At 43.5% G+C, this 21,909-nt stretch overlaps 1 protein-coding gene across 2 annotated transcripts in view; it reads left to right on the top strand.

Annotated features, from left to right (window-relative positions):
* Nucleotides 1-21,909, top strand: part of KL (klotho) — a 71,597-nt gene that overhangs the window by 41,788 nt on the left and 7,900 nt on the right. Inside the window, exons 2-5 of one of the 2 annotated variants that reach the window (XM_045016236.1) lie at nt 6,267-6,777; nt 10,198-10,466; nt 13,709-13,811; nt 14,538-14,825. In XM_045016236.1, coding sequence (XP_044872171.1) covers nt 6,267-6,777; nt 10,198-10,466; nt 13,709-13,811; nt 14,538-14,825 — 1,171 coding nt within the window. Of the gene's footprint in view, nt 1-6,266; nt 6,778-10,197; nt 10,467-13,708; nt 14,826-21,909 lie in introns of both variants that reach the window. The other variant, XM_045016228.1, reaches the window with a different exon arrangement.

Raw genomic sequence — 21,909 nt, 5'->3', positions numbered from 1 at the left:
ATCCGCCTCCTTCGGGAGATGGATCGCGGCTCCCGCTTCTTCTACGCCCTGGAGAAACGGAGGGGGGCCAAGAAGCACGTCACCTGCCTCCTGGCGGAGGACGGCTCCCCCCTCACGGATCCGGCAGAGATGTGCGAGAGGGCCCGGACCTTCTACGCGCGCCTTTTCTCCCCGGATCCGGCCGATCCTGCCGCTTGCAAAGTGCTCTGGGACGGACTCCCGACGGTCAGCGCGGGCGACCGGGACCGGCTAGAGCTGCCTCTCACTCTGGCCGAGTTCTCGGAAGCCCTCCGTCGCATGCCCACCAATAAATCCCCGGGCATGGACGGGCTGACCGTGGAGTTCTACCGCGTGTTCTGGGACGTCCTCGGCCCGGACCTAGTCACCGTCTGGGCCGAGTCCTTGCGGAGCGGGGTCCTCCCTCTCTCGTGCAGGCGAGCCGTGCTCGCTTTATTGCCGAAGAGGGGGGACCTCCGCGATTTACGGAATTGGCGTCCCATCTCGCTCCTCAGTACGGACTATAAAATTGTCGCGAAGGCCATTTCGATTCGGCTAGGGTCCGTGCTGGAGGACGTGATCCACCCAGACCAGACCTACACCGTCCCGGGCCGTACCATCTTCGATAACCTGTATCTGGTCCGGGATCTCTTGGAGCTTGGGTGCAGGGATGGTCTGTCGTTCGCCCTCCTGTCCCTGGATCAGGAGAAGGCGTTCGACAGGGTGGACCACGGGTATCTCCTGGGCACTCTGCAGGCGTTAGGCTTCGGGTCCCAGTTTGTGGGTTTTCTCCAGGTGCTGTACGCCTCCGCAGAGTGTCTGGTCAGGCTCAACTGGACCCTGACCGAGCCGGTCAGCTTCGGGCGGGGAGTGCGGCAGGGGTGCCCCCTCTCGGGCCAGCTGTACGCCCTGGCGATCGAACCCTTCCTCTGTCTCCTCCGCAGGAGGTTGACGGGGTTGGTGCTTCGGGAGCCGGAGCTGCGGCTGGTCCTGTCGGCGTACGCCGACGATGTGCTCCTCGTGGTCCAGGACCCGGGCGACTTGGCGCGGGTGGAGGCCTGCCAGGCCGTGTACTCGGCGGCCTCCTCCGCCCGGGTCAACTGGGTCAAGAGCTCTGGCTTGGTGGTAGGGGACGGGTGGCAGGCGAGCTCCCTCCCACCCGCGCTTCAGGCCATCCGGTGGAGCGCGGGTCCGCTGCTCTATCTCGGCGTTTACCTTTCTGCCACGCATCCCTCTCCGCCGGAGAACTGGCACGGTTTGCAGGGCAGGGTGGCGGAGCGGCTCCGGAAATGGACAGGACTCCTCCGGTGCCTTTCCCTCCGAGGGAGGGCACTGGTGCTCAATCAACTGGTCCTGTCCATGCTCTGGTACCGGCTCAACACCCTGGTCCCGGCCCCGGTGTTCCTGACCGACCTCCGGCGGGTGGTGCTGGAGTTCTTTTGGCCAGGACTGCACTGGGTCCCTGCAGGGGTACTCCACCTGCCCCTGGAGGAGGGAGGGCAGGGCCTGAAGTGCCTCCGCACTCAGGTCCACGTCTTCCGCCTCCAGGCACTGCAGAGGCTCCTTTATGGTGCGGGTAGTCCGGCATGGAGAGCCCTGGCGCACGCCTTCCTGCGCCGCTTCCGAGGGCTCCGATACGACCGGCAGCTCCTTTATCTCGACCCGAGGGGCCTTCCGCGAGACCTCTCCGGGCTGCCGGTCTTCTACCAGGACCTCCTCCGGACCTGGAAGCTGTTCTCTGCGACCAGGTCCGTGGCGGCCACCGAGGGGGCAGACCTCCTCGCGGAGCCCCTGCTACACAACCCTCAGCTCCGTGTGCAGGTGGCGGAGTCCCCCGCGGTGCGCCAGAGGTTGGTCCTGGCAGAAGCCACCAGGGTCGGAGACCTCCTGGACTACGACCGGGGAGACTGGCTGGATCCCCTGACGCTCGCTCGGCGGATGGGGCTCTCCAGACCTTGTACTCCCCGGCTCGTACTACAGGAGGTGAAGGCCGCTTTGCCGCCCGCTGCTCGGGCTTACCTCGACCGGGTCCTGCGCGAGGGCACGCCCCGCCCACCCTCCACCCCGAGCCCTCCGGACCTCTTCATCGGGCCCCTGCCCCGTGGACCCGACCGGCCCCCCCGCCCCTTCTCCGCCAGCCGGCTGCACGATCTGCAGCCGGTCCATTTCCAAACCGCGCCAAGGAAACAACTCTACGCGCTCGTGCTCCATACCGTCCACTTCCTCGCCCTCGTGTCCCGCCCCGACACCAAGTGGCGGGACCTCTTGCCACCTGTGGAGGGTGAGGAGCCCCGGTGGGCCAGCCTGTACTCCACCCTGGTCCCGAGGCCCGCCGGGGATATCAGCTGGCGGCTCCTTCACGGGGCCGTGAGCACGGGCGTGTACTTGGCGCGGTTCACCCCTGTCCCGGACACCTGCCCCTTCTGCGGCGTGAGGGAGACCCTGGCGCATGCTTACCTAGAGTGCGCCAGGTTGCAGCCCCTATACCGGCTCCTCACCGACATTCTGTTACGTTTCTGGCTGCACTTTTCCCCTCACCTCCTTATCCATGCACTCCCTATCCGTGGCCCCACAAAGTCGCGGGACCTCCTGGTCAACCTCCTCCTCGCCCTGGCAAAAAAAGCCATCCACGCGACCAGGGAGAGGAGGTTGGCCGACGGAGACTCCTGCGACTGTGGGGCTTGTTTCCGGTCCCTCGTCCGCTCACGTCTCCGGGCAGAGTTCCTCTGGGCGGCGTCCGCTGGCTCCCTTGACGCCTTCGAGGAGCAGTGGGCGCTGTCCGGGGTTCTCTGCTCGGTGTCCCCATCAGGCTCCCTCCTTATGACCCTTTGACCTCACTCCTGTCCCTGTTCTTTTATTAGTTGTCCCCCGCACTTAGTGGGTTTCCGTGGCCCTGTAGATCCTCCCCTTGGGCTGGGGGGAGGATCCGTTAGCATGGGGCGGGCTTCCGCCCGCCCCCTCTCCCGGATAACCCAATAGTACAAGGAGGTAGTACAAAGGGAAGGTGTCTGCGACAGAGTGGGTCACCTGACCAGGGGCTTCCCTGCTCAGATGCTGGTGTCTTCAGGTGGGGAGGGAGGGTGACTTTGAAGCTGGCTGTCAGCAGTGTACATTCAAACATTCCATAGAGTAGCACCTAATGATGCATATCTACTACCTCATAGTATTTTATAAATCATATTTACAGTCATCATCACAAGAAGATATTCATCCTGTGCGTGATGCTGGTAAGCCAAGTGCCAGCTCTGGCCAAGGCCTCAGTTGCTAGCTTAAGAACTGACAAACTCACAGCTGTAAGCCAGGCCAGCTTGCTTGTGTGTTAGTATAATTCAAAGTAGATGTTAAAATGTATTAGAATGTGTTTAGTGTTTAAACTTAATGAAAAACAGGGGAAATGTTGCATGCATTGTTTTCACTTATCTGTACCCTGTTACAATGTAATAGCAAATATTTGCATTGTATATACCCCTGTAACTAAGTAAGCCATCACATGAGAAAGAAGTCTTGTGTAATGCAAATGAAGAACTTTAACAGGAAAGTGCTAATTCCTGTGCATGGAAAGCATATGATCATTGTGTGTGAGATCAAAGTCTCTAAGTACATTCCTCTCTCCCCATCATGAAAGAAAGGACACATGTGGGGGCTGTCCTGTCAGCTTAGTTTCTGTGAAAAGAAACTATAAATACAAATCTTTTGTTTGGATTCTAACAGGCAAAATAACAGAAAAGAAGATGGAGCTCCCTGGAGTTACTCTGGGTAGCCCTAAAAGACTTTTGGGAAACTGGCAGATTACATCTCTGCTACCTTTTGAAATTATAGACCAGTGGTTCTTAACCTATTTAAATTGTGGGCTGCATATGCAGCTCTCTATGTGTTATGTGGCCTGCATCTATACAATATATATACTTTTTGTGTGGCCCTGAGGATGTCACATGGGCCGCAGCTGTGTGCTCATTGGGCCGCGAGCGGCCCGGGGGCTACAGGTTGCAAACCTCTGTTGTAGACTGTGATTCACATGTACATATATTTTTACCTGCTTTAACTTCTCAATAACTCTCATTTGTTTTTCTTAGCTAATAAACCTTTAGTTAGTTTACTGTAGAATTGGTTCCCAGCATAGTCTTTGGTGTGAGATCTAGAATGCAAATCAACCTGGGTGAGTGACTGGTCACTTGGGACTGGGTGTAACCTGAATATTTTGTGATTTTGGGTGTAAGTGACCATTTATCACATAGTCTATCTTGCCTGGGTGGCAAAATGGACTGGAGAGCCTAGAGGGACTGGGTGGAACTCCATGATAAGACTATTATAGTGATCCAGGAGTTCACATTTGTTACTGAGTTGGAGAAATCTAATTATAGAACATACCACCAGTTTGGGGTGTCTGCCCAGTTTTTGATAGTCTCCCCTGAGGTAGGCACTGATGGTAGTGAGCCACTCCAGACAGCATGACACCATGATATTTTCTTTGTTTTCTCCTTTTGTCGGCAGGCTGAGGTTACAATATATGGCAAAATATATGACTCTGCAATTCAAATATCATGTCTGTATTGTGAGGTTTTGAAGTTAGAATTACTATTTTCACTTCTCTCACAGTCCAATACTTGTATAAACAGTATAACTATATCTTTGCTATTTTTAATTATTGGTACAATACTAATAACTGAAAACACACATGAAGTCAGTTATTGTCCATAACTTTAACTGTACTTTTAGTTCTAATTGCTTTTTTGCTTAGCAGTGAGAATTAAGATTTTGTAAGAACTGTAAAAGTAAACCCTAACCCTCAGTAGTTAATCATGTTTTTTAAATTTATCTTTTATGGTAATAGAGATGACAATCTGACATTTAAACAATTAGTTCTTAATAAAACTGGCATTTCATTGTAACTGGAAGCTGTGAATGATAATTCTGTCTTAAAATGAAACTGTGAGAAGCAATTATCAATGCATCAACGATACATTTATCAGGATGGAGGTGCAAGGCCTTCTGTATCATTTAAATCCTGAGGAAGGGCTGGAAACAGTGGCTATACATGGATGTCTCTGCATTTCCTGCATATTGTAGAGTGGGGCTCCTACTTGGTGCTGAATAGGTTGGTGCAGAGAGAGAGTGTGTTGGTGTATGTCTCTGTGTATTTGTGGGCTGGGGCAGAATTGACATGGGCTGGGGCAGAATTGACATGTGTGGGTTATGTTGGGGTTATGAGATTCCTGACCATCTGGATTTAGTAGCCTTAAACCCATTTATAAAGGGTCTGAAGGGGCACTGGCTTCTCTTCCCACCCATGTCTATCCTTTTTCCAAATCCTCTTGATTCTATCCATAGTTTTAAATCAGATGATTCAGAATCTGTTTGAAAACTCCAGTTTATTTTGAACAAGAAAAGTCAGATTTAATTTATTAATTCATTTATAAATTAAAGAAATTAAAGATTTTAAAAGATTGTATATAGGACCGAGATGGCAGAGTTTTGAAGTCATTCTCTTGACCACCAGTCGCAGCTCTAACCGCTAAATGTATGACCTTCAGATTTTTTCCACATTACCAGATAAGAAGTGCCTATAGCTTTTTTCTTTCTAGTTGTGCCTTACTTTGTAACTATCTAAAAACATAATAATGTAATTTTTGGCAATTTCTACACACCTAATCTAAAACAGTAACAAACAGGCTAAAACTCCTGTAATGTAAAATATAATCTGAAACATGTTTTTTCAAATACATTTTAAAATGTGCTCTTACCTCTTAACTATTTGAGATCTCATGATGCCAATAATACTGTAAAATGTAATTTGTTACCAATTTAATAAAATGTAAAACCAGCAAAACTTTAAAAAGTAATGATATCAAACAAAATGGCCTTTCTCTTTTACATATGTGTTCAAACCAAAGACTAAGTTTCACTCATGCCAGTAGGTAAGTACAAAGCCAGGTTTCATTGTAAAATTAAAACACTATTTTTCAAAATATCAGAAAAAACAACATTATACTCATTGCATGGAATATACACCATATTAAGCAGATCTTTCTGCTTTTCCAAAACAAGCTCTTCTTAGATCAGTGTAATATTATCTACTCTGATTAGGATAATGGAAGTTAGCAATCATACTGGCTTCCACATCACTGAGAAGGGAATAAGACTTAGCCTAGGGATGTGAGGATAAGGCATTGCTAGTCAAATCTGAACATTAGTGGTTGAATATGCTATTGCATTTCTGTTATTCAAGACAGATTTTCAGATGCATTCATTATAGTCTTTCTTCTCAACAGGCCCACGCCAAAGTCTGGCATCTCTACAATGATCGTTTTCGTCCATCTCAAGGAGGCCAAGTGTCCATTGCCCTCAGCTCCCACTGGATAAAACCTCAAACTATGACTGAACAAGACATACAAGAATGTCAAAAATCCCTTGACTTTGTGCTGGGCTGGTTTGCTAAACCCATATTTATTGATGGGGACTACCCTCAGGGCATGAAGAGTAACCTCTCATCTCTGCTGCCTGAATTCAGTGATGCAGAGAAGAAGTACATCAAGGGAACAGCTGACTTTTTTGCTCTTTCTTTTGGAGCAACTCTGAGTTTCCAGCTCTTGGACTCTCAGATGAAATTCCATCAGTTGGAATCACTAAGCCTGAGGCAGCTCCTTTATTGGATAAGCTGTGAATATAACAAGCCCAAAATATTCATTGTGGAGAACAGCTGGTTTGTCTCTGGTAGCACCAAGCGTGATGATGCCAAGTATATTTATTATCTCAAGAAGTTCATTATGGAAACTTTAAAAGGTAGCTCTGTTGACAAATTAATATTATTCTCCTGACAAAACTTAGGGAAAATATCCCACTAAAGCTCATTAAACAAATGCTCCAAAACTTAATTTTGGTCTTTAACATTTATCTAGATTTTCACTATGAAATGAGACTTCAAATCAGTTAGTTAGGTTCATTTTTATCAGTTGTTGACAAGTGCCTTTTAATGAGTGTGGTATGGATGGGATTTTGTTGGTCTGGTCCTGCTCTCCTTGAAGCCAATGGCAAAACTTCAATTGATTTCAGTAGAGCAAATGCACACCCTGTATGAACATTGCTGTTTTTGTAGTTATCAATGGGATTTGGTTGGAATCATTACAGGAAAACTCCAGTGATGAGTTTTAATACGTTAGCTGAATAAGAGTGTTTATATGTGTGTATACACAGAGAGAGAGAGAGAGATCGGATTATCAAAAATTTGGATAATCCAGAGAATGGGCAAAGAGCTTTCTAACCGTTATTTTAAGATGCAGAGTTGCTTTTAAACTTGCTGAGCCCTCCTGGAAAAGCATTAAAACATAACTCCCCTTCTTTATTTACAGCATACATGAACTGTTACTTCTAATAAAGAGATCCAATTTCTAAAAATGCCAAAATGATAGTTTTAAGTTGCAACAACAGCAATACTGTACTATTTTTGAGTTGCTTGAGTTTATTATTTCTGCATTTTTAAAAACTGGTGCTGTACTCTTTACTAGAAGTAACAGTTTGTGTATGCTGTAAATAAAGAAGGAGGCTACATTTTAATGCTTTGTAATGATCCTGTGTGTGTGCTGGTTGTTTGCTTAATATGGAGAGCCGGATAACTGATTTTATTTGATTGTAACTAATTTTTTTAACCAATTGTTAACCTAGAATTAAAAAGATGACCCCCCTCCAACTTACTTTATAACATTGACACATCCCATTTCTAATACTTCTTTAGTGGCAAAGTACTGTAGATTCTTTTAGTCTGGCTTGTCAACAACAACTTATTGGGATGACTGTTCCCTGTATCCTCCTTAATACTTATTTTTATTATACTGTACTTTTTATTACTTCAAAACTTGTTATAATTGGTTTATTTCTCTGTTATCTGCTTCAAGGGTTTTTAAAATATTAGTAGCTGAATTAAACTGTTCATTCAGGTTAAATAGCTTTCATGTTACAATGGAATTTTCCTTTAATGGTTTAGTGAAGATGATTTCCATTTGCCTCTGAACCAGATTAAAAGATCCTGGAATTGCTACATTTGTTTCAGCTGCTGTTCCAAACACCTCACTATTACAGCTAAACTAAATGTTGAATTAACATGCAAACCAATGTTGTATCTGAAGTCTGGGGGATAGTGTGTACTATAGTTATTAATTATTGCATGTACCATGTGTTAGAGGTGTGTGTGGAGTTGTATGGAAACTACATAGTCGTATTCTTGTTAACAAAAAGGTGTTATTTATTTATTCGGTTTAATAAAATTAATAATATATATACATAGATGTGCACTCTGAGTGTGACTAGGGCCTACTGGTAACATATTAAATTATAGACTATATTTTCCCTTTCTGTTTACCACTCGGTCACCAAGAATGTCATAAATAACAAGAACTACTATTATTTTGGAATGCCAAAAATTTGCTAAGCCCTTTGCAGAAACAAGTAAAGATATGATTCCTGCCCTGAAAATCTTACGTGGGGAGAAGTATGAAAGAAGATAAAAATAATATCAATATGTCATGTGGTTGCTTGATAAGGCATGTGCACTACTTGATGGTTACATTGTATTTGAGACCTTTTTCATGCTTCCAAATTTTTTTAATTCACTTCTCATAGGGAACATGGCATAAATCAGCAAACTTTTAAGGAGGGATTTTAGGAGAATTTTTGGTGTGCCCAAAAAGCAATGCAGAAGCTCTCTCTGCTGACTTGCAGCAGGAGTGTAATGCTAGTCTAAGAGAAATTTTTGCTGATGCTAGTTAACAATGTGAATCCATCCTGACTTTTACTCTGTTAGAACAGCAAGTGTTGTGTGAATGTGGAGGGCTTTTAAAAAAAAAAATCAATATTTGCCAAACAGAAAAGAACTAATCTTTAGGGCAGGGGTAGGCAACCTATGACATGGGTGCCGAAGGCGGCACATGAGCTGATTTTCAGTGGCTCTCACACTGCCCAGGTCCTGGCCACCAGCCCGGGGGGCTCTGCATTTTAATTTAATTTTAAATTAAGCTTCTTAAACATTCTGAAACCTTATTTACTTTACATACAATGATAGTTTATGTATATATTATAGACTTATAGAAAGAGACCTTCTAAAAAGTTTTAAAATGTATTATTGACACGCAAAACCTTAAATTAAAGTGAATAAACGAAGACTCGGCACACCACTTCTGAAAGGTTGCTGACCCCTGCTTTAGGGTAAGAAATATTCCAGTTTCTTCGAGTTTATCATGGCAAATTAAAGAGACAGACAAATTCAGCTCTTTTATAATTCCATTGTTTTAATTGGTTCAAACAGTGCTACATCAAGAATCAGTTTAGTCCCTCATATCTGATTGTAATGAGATGCGTTAATAAAACTAGGAAATATGAACACTTTGACATTTGATTGTGTAAGATGTTGGCAGTGTAACTAGGCTGGGTAATGTTACGTTCAATAGGTATCCAATTTGTGTTTACATATGGTGGTGGGCGATAAAGCTAAATTGTGCTGGATACTGATACAGGCCCCAATTTAACAAAGCACTTTAAAATGTGCTTAAATGCTTTGCTAAATAGGAATTGATTTAAGTATGTGCTTAAAATTAAACACACACTTAAGGGCTTTGTTGAATCGGGACCCTCTCTAAGAACATTTTTGCCGATTCTAAGTGTTTAATGTCTATAAAAATGCAAACCATTTGTAAACCTCAGATTAAATCACGGAGTGGAACTTGTCACAACAATAATAATACTGGTACGACCCTTATATCTGTAACAGGCTTTCAACCTATTTTAGGTATGAGGGTTAATAAATGCCAGATATTTATACCAGAAAATGGTATTCTCATAACAGATGTGAGGGCGTCTGTAAAGTCAAATGAGTAAAGTCTCATCAGCATTATCACTGCCACCTGCATTGCCTGGATAGTTAATGCAAATCCCTAAGAACACCAAAAAGTTGTGTTTAAATTTTTCATGATAATTTCCTCAGGGTAACTTTTTTGTTTCTATATAACTTCTTGGATGTAAACTGTAAGAGTTGGATCCAAAGCCCATTGAAGTCAATTGAAGGACTTCCACTGAATGGAATTTGAATCAAGCCTTATTTATTTATCCTACTGCATTGTTCTAATGCTCAAATACTAGAATAGTTTTTTAAATGGTATACTCTATCTGGAAAAAATGAGCAATATGAGGTCATCTTGCTTTTTTTCCTCTCAGCCATCAGATATGATGAAGTTGATGTCTTTGGGTACACCGTTTGGTCCCTCATGGATGGCTTTGAATGGCATAGAGGATACAGCATTAGACGTGGATTATTTTATGTTGATTTTCAAAGCCATGACAAGAAGTTTTTGCCAAAGTCTTCAGCTTTGTTCTACCAAAAGCTAATAGAGAGAAATGGTTTCCCGCCTTTGCCTGAGAATCAACCCATAGATGGGAAGTTTCCCTGCGACTTTGCTTGGGGAATTGTTGATAACTACATTCAGGTAAGTCTGATGACAAAGTCAATAGATGCTCCAACCAAATTGTTCTTATATAATAATTTTATTGTGCAAGTATATAATCATTTTTACTTGGATGATATAAGATCTGTTACCATAATGATGTAGTGAGAGTACCAATTTATTAAAGCTGCACATTTTACAGAATATCTTCCCAGCTTTCCCCAGGCATCCTAAATGTGACCATGAAAGTGGATCCAAATTTAAATATCATTTTGGAAGATCATTATCTACTAAGTTCAACACTTCCACACAAAATGAAAATGGCAAATATTGCAAGTGGCATTTTTAGCTCCATAGTTTTAACAGCAGCATATTTGGTTGTTGTGATCCAAATCTATTCCTTTTAATGGCAAGAAATTTGTTTAAATATACCCTTGTATTTGGAAATGTTAAAAGTCACAAAACCATCATTACTCATGTTTTTCTAAAGGCCATTCCTAATTAGAGCTGGGTGAACTTTTTTTTTTGGCAATTAGGAATTTTACAGAAAAATGCATTTTTCAGGGCTGTGAAACTATTTGCAAATCTGGGTCAAATCTGGTGAATAGTTTGCCCCACACACAGACACCAAAAACGGAAAAAAAATTCAAAGAAGTTAAAATGTTTTGGTTCAACCATATTAAATCATTCATTTTAACTTTTTGTTTCAAAATGGAATCTTGTTTTCAAATTTGCCCAATTAAAAAAAAACACCTGAAAATGATGAAAACAAATTGAAAAACAAACAAACAAAAATAAATTGTTTAAAGTCAAACTAAGAGGTTTTTTGGGGAGGCTTTGGGGGGTTGGCTTTTTTTTTATTTTTGAAAAAATTTGTTTTGCTCTGAATTGAACCAGGCTCCTGCCCCCGCCCACCCACCCTCTAGTAGGTTTTTTTTTTTTTGGTTAGCGCCCAAACTGAAAACTCTATTATTTGCTCAGTTCTGTTCCTAATGTGTTCGTGTTTTCTGTATATGCACTACAGCATCATTGTTAGTGGCATTATGTGCTAAAAAAAAGCAGAAAGTATACAGGAAAATACTACTGAATCAGGAATGGACAGTTCTGCTGTGCTCTTCACTTGCCAGGCAGTGCAGTGTTGCCTCTGTCTCTGCTGCATCACTGCCCCCTTGTAGCAACCAACCTCTCTGAGACCCTCTTCTTAGCTTTCACTTTTTTTCTCCAGCTAGATCTGTTACCTCTGACAACCCTTCACGATTAAAGCCTTCATTTCACACGCCAAAATTATAGACAGGTTGTGGTCTCTTTGAAAATATGACCGTATAATTCTCAGATTCTGTTTTGTCTTTAGGGCTTCTGTAGCCACAATAATGGTGTAATGTAAAATTCAGCTCTGAGATTGGATCCAAGAGCAAAATTTTTAAATTAGATTTTCCACAAAGACAGAAATTTTCTGAAGGCTAGAGCAGGGGTGCTTGAAGAATTTTTATCATGGGAGTGCTGAGAGCCATTGAACCAACTGTAAGCCCTGTATTTAATGGATTCCACTTCAAGCCAGGGGGTGCAGAACCACCCCTAGTTCCAGCCCCTAGGAGCTGGAGCATATGTTTTTTTGGTTTTGTTTTGTTTCATACCCTAAAGGTAAGCTCTAACTTCACACTATTGAGAAACATTGCAACCTCCTTACCTGATGCATTGATTTTTAAGAAAATTGAGCAATCATTGTCCTTCTGGTCCCAAATAAGTTGAGACTGGAAATGGCACTGTTACCTTTGGGATCAATAACAGCTGTAAAGTTACTGAGTCTGTTAGTTCAAGACAATTAAAAAAAAACCCTTCAAACTCTGGATATTTTCACTTCAAAAGGATATTCAAACATTTTGTGCTGTAAGGCTGAGGTAGAGTGATTTGTAGATGCATCACAGCGGAAAAACATTTCTGACAGCATTCCCACAGTATTAGTAGAAATGCATGCTTTAGTAATCTACAAGGGACAATTCTCCAGAAAAGCAATTTCCCTCTGACATGCTGTTTTTTATTGCTTTCCTCTGTAAGCACAACACTGACCTCTCCAGAGAAAACAGCAAGTGATCTGCAGCTGCTCTGCACAATTCTACAGTCTCAGTTACAGGCTCAACAGTGGGTTTAGGCTGATCCTGCTTTTGAAACAAAAGGTCCGACAGGGAAACTTAGGCTCAGAGGGTTAATTTAAGAAGAAAATTAGTGGACATAGGCAGATGTATATGTAGGAACTGTGTCTTATAGTTTGGGTATTTCCTTTGAAAGGTAAACTGGACTAGGAAGGAGAAAAAAACAATACACATAATAAAATCTTCTAAGTAACTCTTTCCCTCCCTTTAGAGTCCTTTTTATGATCATGGTATTTATGAAAAAATGAAGATGTGATGTTGTATGACTCTCATTGATTGGGTAATGCAGGTGTTCCCCAGCTCTCAGGCCCAAAAGATTCATGGAAAATTTGCTTATTGTTGGAGTGATGCACATTGCCATAACTCTGATGTCAAAGCAAAAATATGACTCAGAAATCAACAGCATGCTATTTTAACCAATTTAATGTCATAAAAGTAAAGGAATGACACTTTTTAGTTCATTATGCTAGTGCAGTTAAAGGACATTTCTTTAGCAAGAAGCAAAATTCTTACCTGTCAATTGTATTCATGCTGAAACTCAAGCTCAGAGACATATTTCTCTTTTAGCACAGGTTCAAATAAGGAAACTGTTTAATTCTTCTTCATGTTTCATTTATTATTTATTTTGTTCCACCTTACAGGAAAAAGGAAGGCTTATTTATGGTAATGTATAGTGTACAAATAGACCTAAAATATAGCCTTTTAAACTTTTAAGAAATTATTTTAAAAATTAATACAGACTTAGCTGTATTCTCCTTCTCTGGATTTGCTCTTTTGTCCCTGAGCAGCCCCTGATTTCCCTCACAGAACTGAACATTGTGGGGAGAGTGTAAACAGAAGGCATACGCTAGTACATTGCCTTTTATAAAAGTCGGGTGAAGGTGCTATATATATTTGTCATTTTCTGGACCTCACAATATTAAGATGCATTCATTCATATGAGTCAGAGATAGCATCAGAGGTGTATGAGGGAGATGCTAAAAGGAAAAAGGTGTTCATCTTAGGAGGCAGCATCAATTAAAAGAAATATTCTACTTGTGATTATCTTTTAATAAACCTTGTCTGATGGATATGAATTTTCTATGTAATCAGAACTGACAAATTGAATCTTGTGTGTTTCTTTTCCCTTCTTAGGTAGACACAACCCCCACCCAATTCCTTGACACTAATGTATACGTGTGGGATGTTCACCACACTAAGAAGCTTATTAAAGTTGATGGAGTTGCTACCCCAAAACGTAAGCGTCATTGTGTTGACTTTGCTGCCATCAGGCTCCAGATCTCGCTGCTGCAGGAAATGCATGTCACACATTTTCATTTTTCACTGAAATGGTCTTTGATTCTCCCTTTGGGTAACCTGTCTCAAATCAACCACACATTCCTGCACTATTATCAGTGTTTTGTTAGTGAACTTCTCAGAGTTAATATAACTCCTGTTGTAGCTTTATGGCAACCTATGGCTGAGAACCAAGGGCTTCCTGTTGTGCTAGCCAAATATGGAGCCTGGGAGAACCCAGAGACTGTTCAAGCCTTTGTTGAGTATGCCAAGCTCTGCTTCAAAAGTCTTGGCCACCATGTCAAATTTTGGATTACAATGAATGAACCCTATGTGAGGAACCTGACATACTCTGCAGGGCATAATCTGTTGAAAGCCCATGCTAAAGCCTGGCACCTGTATGACAAAGAATTTAGAAGATCTCAGAAAGGTAAAATATCTATAGCTCTGCAAGCTGATTGGGTAGAGCCAGCCTGTCCTTTTTCCAAAAATGACCAAGAAGTTGCTGATAGAGTTCTAGAATTTGACATTGGCTGGCTTGCTGAGCCCATCTTTGGGAACGGTGACTATCCACATGTGATGAGAGAATGGCTTCACCAAAGAAACAGCATTGATTTATACAATTTCCACTTGCCTTATTTCTCTGAAGAAGAAAAGAAATTAATCCAAGGCTCATTTGATTTTTTAGCCTTAAGTCATTACACTACTATTCTTGTGGACTGGGAAAAAGAAGATGCACTGAAGTATGATCACTATCTTCAAGTTCAAATGATAAAAGACATCACATGGCTGAACTCCCCAAGCAGAGCCGCAGTGGTGCCCTGGGGACTGCGCAAAATGCTCAAGTGGGTTAAATCCAAGTATGGGGATGTCCCTGTTTATATTACAGCCAATGGAATTGATGATGATCAGAATATGGTTCAAGATAAACTGAGAGTATATTACATACAAAATTATATCAATGAAGCTTTAAAAGGTAAGGAATCCATGCAAAGTTTATACACTGAAAGTACTAGCATAAATTTTGGCATAGTGTATGATTGAAAAAAAATTGGCCTCTAACAGCATCTAATGTAGTTATGCTATAGTTTATAATGGATAACTTATTCTATGGTACATAAATCCATTGTTGTTGTTAAGCAGTAGGAAGTCAGATCTACTTCCACATGTTCTTAATAAAGCAGAAGAGGAAAAATATATCTTAAAGTAACTGGTGTGGATAGCTTCAAAATCTGCTCACGAGATTCCTCCTCTCCTCCCCACCCCTCGACTGCTCCTTTCATCATCTCTTTTGGTGCTTCTTCCTCTTCCCCCTCTCTGTTTGAGTACCACAGGCCTCAGTCCACAGTCCCTTCCTTTTCTCCCTACACCTTGTTCATGGGTGATGTCCTCTCCTCACACCAATTCACGAGTCTACCTCTGCGTACTATTTCTGACCAGTGCTACATATCTGACCATCTCTCCAGCACATCATCTTGGGTGGCCTGTCTCCAATTCAAGATAAGCATGGCAAAAACCAAACTCTTAATACTTTCTCTGTGGTTGCTGACAACACCATCATCCTGCCTGTCATTCATGCTTCCAAGCTGGGGGTCACTTTTAATTCCTCCTCCTTCTCCCCTCCCATTTAGGCCATCACCAAGTCTTGCCACTACGTCTTTCACAATTTATAAAAATTCAGTCCGTCCTGTTTTTTCTGCTGGCTAAAACACTTGCGCATTCCCTTATTTCTTCACGTGATTGTGTCATGTAGGGTATCACTCCCACTGCCCATCCAGAACACACATTATCTTTCCAGTCACAACACGCAAGCCCCATTTTCACATCTCTGCACTAGCTCTCCTTGCTCTCTGTATCAAGTTAAAACTTGCCCTTGCCATCAAGACCTTACACTTGCTTTCATACATCTACCATAAGAGAGAAGTGGAGGCAGAAAAACTAACTGGCTTCAAGATTGAGCTTAAGTTTATGGAGGAGATGGTATGATGGTACTGCCTACAATAGCATGTGGCCCATCAATGACTGCCAGTAGCAAAAATCCTCAATGGCCGGAGGTGGGACACTAGATTGTAAGGGCTCTGAGTTACTGCAGAGATTGCTTTCCCAGGTATCTGCTTGGTAGGTCTTGCTCACATTCTCAGGGTCTTAACTGATTGCCATATTTGGGGTTGGGAAGGAATTTCCTCCCCCTCCCGCTCCCCAAGTCAAATTGGCAGAGATCTGGGGGGGGGGTTCACCTTCCTCTGCAGTATGGGGTATGGGTCACGTGCAGGTTTAAACTAGTGTAAATGGTGAATTCTCTGTAGCTTGAAGTCTTTAAACCATGATTTGAGGACTTCAGTCACTAAGTCAGAGGTTAGAGGGTCTATTTCAGGAGTGGATGGGTGAGGTTCTGTGGCCTGCAATGTGCAGGAGATCAGGCTAGATGACCATGATGGTCCCTTCTGACCTTAAAGTCTATGAGCCGCATGTTTTCTTCCACACTGTCCATACACTTGAAATGAACTCTTGGGGTATGTTTGCACTACAGTAGGAGGTGTGATTGCACCATGTTTAGACATACCTGAGCTAGCTTTTAATGTAGCTAGTGTGTGTATTAGCTGCAGTGAATCCACAGCAGAATGGGCTTCATCATGCAGGAGCCTACCTGGGACCCTGGGTACTCATTTGGACGGCTAGATCTCACTGAAGTCCATGCTGATTGCAGTGTAGATGTTCCTTTACTCTTCCCGCATTCAGATCCCTCCAAAACTCTTGGTGCTTCCATGAGGTAGGGACCAGATTTTTAAAGATATTTAGGTGCCTACTGGGATTTTTAAAAGCATCTACGCACCTAATATCCATTGAAATCAATGCGTTTTAGGCACCTAGGCATGAATGCACAGAAGGACCTAGGTGCCTAAGTCCCTGTTCTAGTGCCTAATTTCTTCTGTGCATTTAGCCTATAAATGATTTTGAAAAGTCTACTAGGCATCTAAATACTTTTAAAAATCTGGCCCTAAGATTCTTGTGGTAGGGGCTGTGTTTGTATGTGTCTCGTACTATGTGTAAGCACATCTCTGCCAAATAAATAATCATACTTACCACTTACGTAGCATTATTTAATCCTCAGCGCTTTACAAACAGAGCTAATTAATTCTCATAACAGCCCTCTGAGAGGGCAGGTAAATATTGCTACCTTATTTTACAGATGGGGAAACTAGGACAAGGGGGTTAAGCACCTTGCCCAAGGTCACAGAAAGTGTTATTCTCAGAGCCAGGATGAGAATTCAGGAGTTACTAGCCTCAGTCCTGTGCTTAGAAAACTGGAAGACGCTTCTTACATTTAAATTGTGATTTTTGCGGTTTGTAGTGTTTATTGTTTTCTTCCATATGTTTGGGTTGCTTAGTCTAGTGCCTGGAACCTGGAAATAAATTTACAAGGCTAAATTTAGCATGATTGAATAGGCTTGATGATAGAAATCAATCCAGAAACTAGTCATCTATCTACTAAGCATTTTTTTTTAGCTAAATTACTGCCTCTGTATCTCAGGGTGGATAAGATACATCTCATGATCCAAATTCAGCCCATAGGTTTCTAATAGGCAGTCTGTGGCTAACCTCATTTTAAATAAGGAGCCGTGATCTGTGAAGAAGCATGACTCAAAATAGATTGCATAAGGAGATTTGTAGGGTCTGTTGGCCATGCCCACGTATCGATAGGGAGGGAGACTGCATTTTCTCCCTTTCTATGCACCATGGTTTCTGGTTCCTAGGAAGATGCCAAATTGGCCTTTGGTTTGATCTTGTTGTATCAACTAGAAAAGAATATTATTGCTATTGATCTGAGTAAAAAGCAAAATATTTTTTATTTCAGATACGGTATTCTAAAATATCTGCTATAGGTAAAGTAACCAAATTAATCAGACAATTGCAGTGTTTCAGAAATAGCTTTTTCCTCTCTCAGCTAAATGAAATACTGCTCCATTTGTCCTGCTCTTTTATATGTTGTTCAAAGTTGTCCCACCGCAATTAAACCTTTACTATTTCCAGTGGATTCTCTTGACCCCTGCCAGCCTCCTATATCAGAGGCTCACCACTGTAAATGGGCCAGCACCTCCTGGTGATCACTGAAGGACACAGCTGTGTTTGTGTTTGGAAGGAGTGACACAGTGCAGCCTGTGAACAGCACATCAGGATGGAGAATACTCTCGTACAGGCAGCACAAAACATAGCAAATATTGCACCAGATCATGCCTCCAAGAGCTACATGCCTGGGATATTTCCAGTGATTTTATTTCCCTTAGACAGATGAGATGTGGTGGTGTGGTTGCTGCATTATATGGGTTTCTAGGTTGTATGTTCTCCCTTGCACAGTTATATGGAGATACAGCAAGCCTCGCATAAGGCATGAGAGGTTTGTACTCAAGTTCCACCTTCTCTGGAAGTAGGATCTCAAAGGAAGCAGCGGTCTGCAGCTCATAGCCTATGTGACTCATAGGTTATGAGCTGCAGCCAGCTGCTTGCCCACCTTTGAGATCCATCACCACTGGGATGCAAAATGCAGAGCGGGAGCCACATGCTGGGTATAGGGAAGCTGCCAAGCGAATTCCCTATTGGATGGTAGGAGGTCAGGGGTGCTGGAACCAGGGACAAGGGGGCCAGAGGCAGATTAGGGGTTTATGGGGCCTGCAGTCTGCAATACCCCCCCTACTACCAGGGAGCAGGCTTGAGGCACAGGCACTTGCCCCACTCCGCCCGCCAGGCCCCATCATTTAAAAGCCCTAAGGGCTAGCGACCGGGGTGGAGGGGGGGGGCTTGCGGGCAGAGATGAGCAAGTTGGGTGGGGCAGGGGGGCAAGAGACGGTGGGAGGGCAGAGACTGAGGGTAAGGGGTGGCATGGGGGGCTTGGGGTAAGAGGCATAGCATCGCATGCTGCTTAGGGGGCTTGAGCAGTGGCGGCAGCAGCACACGTTGGTAGAGCCCTTTTGTATCCGCATCCGATCCAATATCTGCAAAAATAGTCCATGGATATGAAGCAAATATCTAATATCTTATATCCAAGAGTGGGAATACATCAACCCAATTCTCAGTAATCTTTCTTGGCTTGCTTTCCATTTCAGAATTCAGGACAAGGTTTCCTCATCAATATTTATCCACAGTCTTCTTTCACTTATTATTTGAATATTAGCCTCTTTGTTTTCTGCAGCCATCCCCTGCTTTTCCTATATCAGGGGTCGGCAACCTTTCAGAAGTGCTGTGCCGAATCTTCATTTATTCACTCTAATTTAAGGTTTCGTTTGCCAGTAATACATTTTAACGTTTTTAGAAGGTGTATTTCTATGAGTCTATAATATATAACTAAACTATTGTTGTATGTAAAGTAAATAAGGTTTTTAAAATGTTTAAGATGCTTCATTTAAAATTAAATTAAAATGCAGAGCCCCTCGGACCAGTGGCCAGGACCTGGGCAGCGCGAGTGCCACTGAAAATCAGCTTGCGTGCCACCTTCGGCACGCGTGCCATAGGTTGCCTACCCCTATCCTATATGGTAGAATGTTTGTGATTTCCCCCGCACCCCATAGATCTTTGTATTGGACAGTAAATTCTGTCCTACACTGTTTCCACCATCTAGAACAGATTTCTGCCTTTTTGTGGCTCATTGATTTCAAATCCCAAATCTTCCCCCTGGCCAATTTACACCTAACTAGGGTGCAGAAAAGTTGCACCTAGATCCCAAAGTTTGTGGGGTGTTGGGATTTGCATATTTGATGTGGCCCACGATAGGGATAGAATGCAGCTGCAAAATATGGGTCTGGAATCAAATTTAGATCCAGCCTGAATTTTTCTCAAAGTACTGGAGTATTTAAAGCAAGGATTTTGGTTTGGGTCCATACCTACTTCTAGCTCTCTGAAATAATTAAGACAAATCCTGCTTTCTGCATCACTCAGAAAATCCACTCTCAGGTGTCCATTAGATGTAATAGAGCACATTTATCTCTGGTTTCAATGAAGTCAACAGAGATATGTTCTTCTTTGAGTGATGGTCCCTATGTGTATTCCACAAGTGGATATGCATGCACAGTCTGTGCCTGAGGCTGGACTTTTTTTTGCAAGCAGTGTCCATTGGTCCGCACATGCACTGTAGCTCTCCTCATGCTCCGAACTGAGGGCATAACAGGTGGTGCAGGCTGATGCCTCTTCACTTCCGTCTTACCGCTGCATAGTCTGAGTCAGAATCCTCGGTGTCCTTAGCACCTTTCTGCTGCATCATTGCTGTAAATATATCGTATATTTCTGGTACCGTGTAGTTAGATTGTTGTTTTCCCCTTTCTTGTTCCCACCTTGGGGGAATTTTTCTCTCCTGAGAAGGCTGAGATTATGCCCAAGGGTCAAGAACTGTGTTTCCTTCCCTCACTCCTTTGCTGTGAGTGATGAAGATCAACACTGCTTCTACTGCCAGGATGAGGCTCACATCTAAGCCAAGAGCTGTATCTGGTGCTCCTTTCCCCCAGAAGTTACAAGATTCAGGGACTGAGGTTTGATGGAGAAGACAATGAGATTCCAATCAGATTTGGTCAGAGACCACCCCCCAAGTATATCAAACTCATCAAGCAGGCAGCACACCTCTGGGCACGAGCTCAGGAATGGAAGCTAAGTCTTTTAAGCCTAAAGAGAAGGCTTCCCATGACGGTAAGGGGCACTCTCGTAAGCATAGGGACAAACCATCTTCATTGAAGCCAGCCCTGAAGAGAAAGGATCCTTCTCCAACCCCATCAAAGTTGGGAGAGCCTGCACACACAGGCGCTAAGAACTTAGGCCTGAATAAATCTCCTCAGCAAGAGAAAGTGATGTGCAAGGCTACAGACCCTCTGGTTCTGGCACCAGTTCTGATGGCTAAGGCTAAAGACAAACAGCCTCTGGTGCTCCCATCCATATCTAGAGCTGACATGGTGCCTATAACAACACAGCCGCTGATGGATCTGACTTCTTCACCAATGGACTCTCCCCACACCCAGGGTGATCTGAGACCTACATCTCCCTGGAGGATATTTTTGCTCTCCCCATCCTCATTCACCCCTCCTAACAGGACCATTTCTGTTCCTGGACATTATTCCTCCAGAGGAAGAGGCTACCCCAAGGATGCAGAGTCATTCTCCCATCCCGCTTGCCAGGCTAGTTATGTAGCCATCAGTACTGTCAGTTCTGCCAGTAGTCCAGGATCCAGACTTTTTTTTCTGATGAGTTTGAAGCTCCCCAGGAGTCTCTGTGGTACCAGGTAGAGGTGGCCCTGGACAGCAGTTGTAGAAGATCAGGGTCCTGGCCAGATATGACTGGCTATGGGACCAGTGGTACTTTATGCCGTGGGGTCCTACCCTGCCAGTTGATCCCATCTACTGGCACTACTGGGGCCCATGTAGACACATGGGATTCGGTACATGAGCCATATTTACCATTGCCCCGCCAACACCAACCGGCCCCATCGCAGTATTTGGTAGAACGCCAGTTCCGCCGGTTCCGACAATTCCAGGGGTGATTTTATAGTCTTCACTGGATGAGGCAGTAACTTCATTTTCTCCATCTCTGCCTGATGACTTCAGGCAACATCAGTAGCTCATGCACAGCATGGCTTCTAAGCTGCAGATAAAACTTGAGGAAGTTCAGTGGCCTCACACAGATTGCTGGACATTTTGCAGCCTTGTGGTCCCATTTGGGTGGCCCTCCCAATCAACGAGGCCATTATAGACCCAGGAAAGATGGCATGGCACCCCCCCGCCTCTTGTTCTGCCATCCCATAAAGGACTTTGTTCAGTCCAAAAGGGGAGAGTTTTTATTCTCACACCCATTGCCTAAGCTACCAAATGATACCAAGAGATCCAGGCAGCAAGGACCAATGGCTACTCCCTCTGATAAGGTACAGCAGTAGCTTGATCTTCTGGGAAGAAAAGTCCTCTCTTCCACCTCCCTCCAGTTCAGGATCTCAAACTATCAGGACCTCATAGCCAAATATGATTTTACCAATTATGCTGTTTCTAAATTTAAAGGACAAGGTCCCGGAAAAGGATAGAGCCCACTTTCAG

This window comes from Mauremys mutica, chromosome 1, assembly GCF_020497125.1.
Source record: "Mauremys mutica isolate MM-2020 ecotype Southern chromosome 1, ASM2049712v1, whole genome shotgun sequence".
Taxonomy (NCBI): Eukaryota; Metazoa; Chordata; order Testudines; family Geoemydidae; genus Mauremys; species Mauremys mutica.
This window is presented reverse-complemented; position numbering and strand designations above follow the sequence as displayed.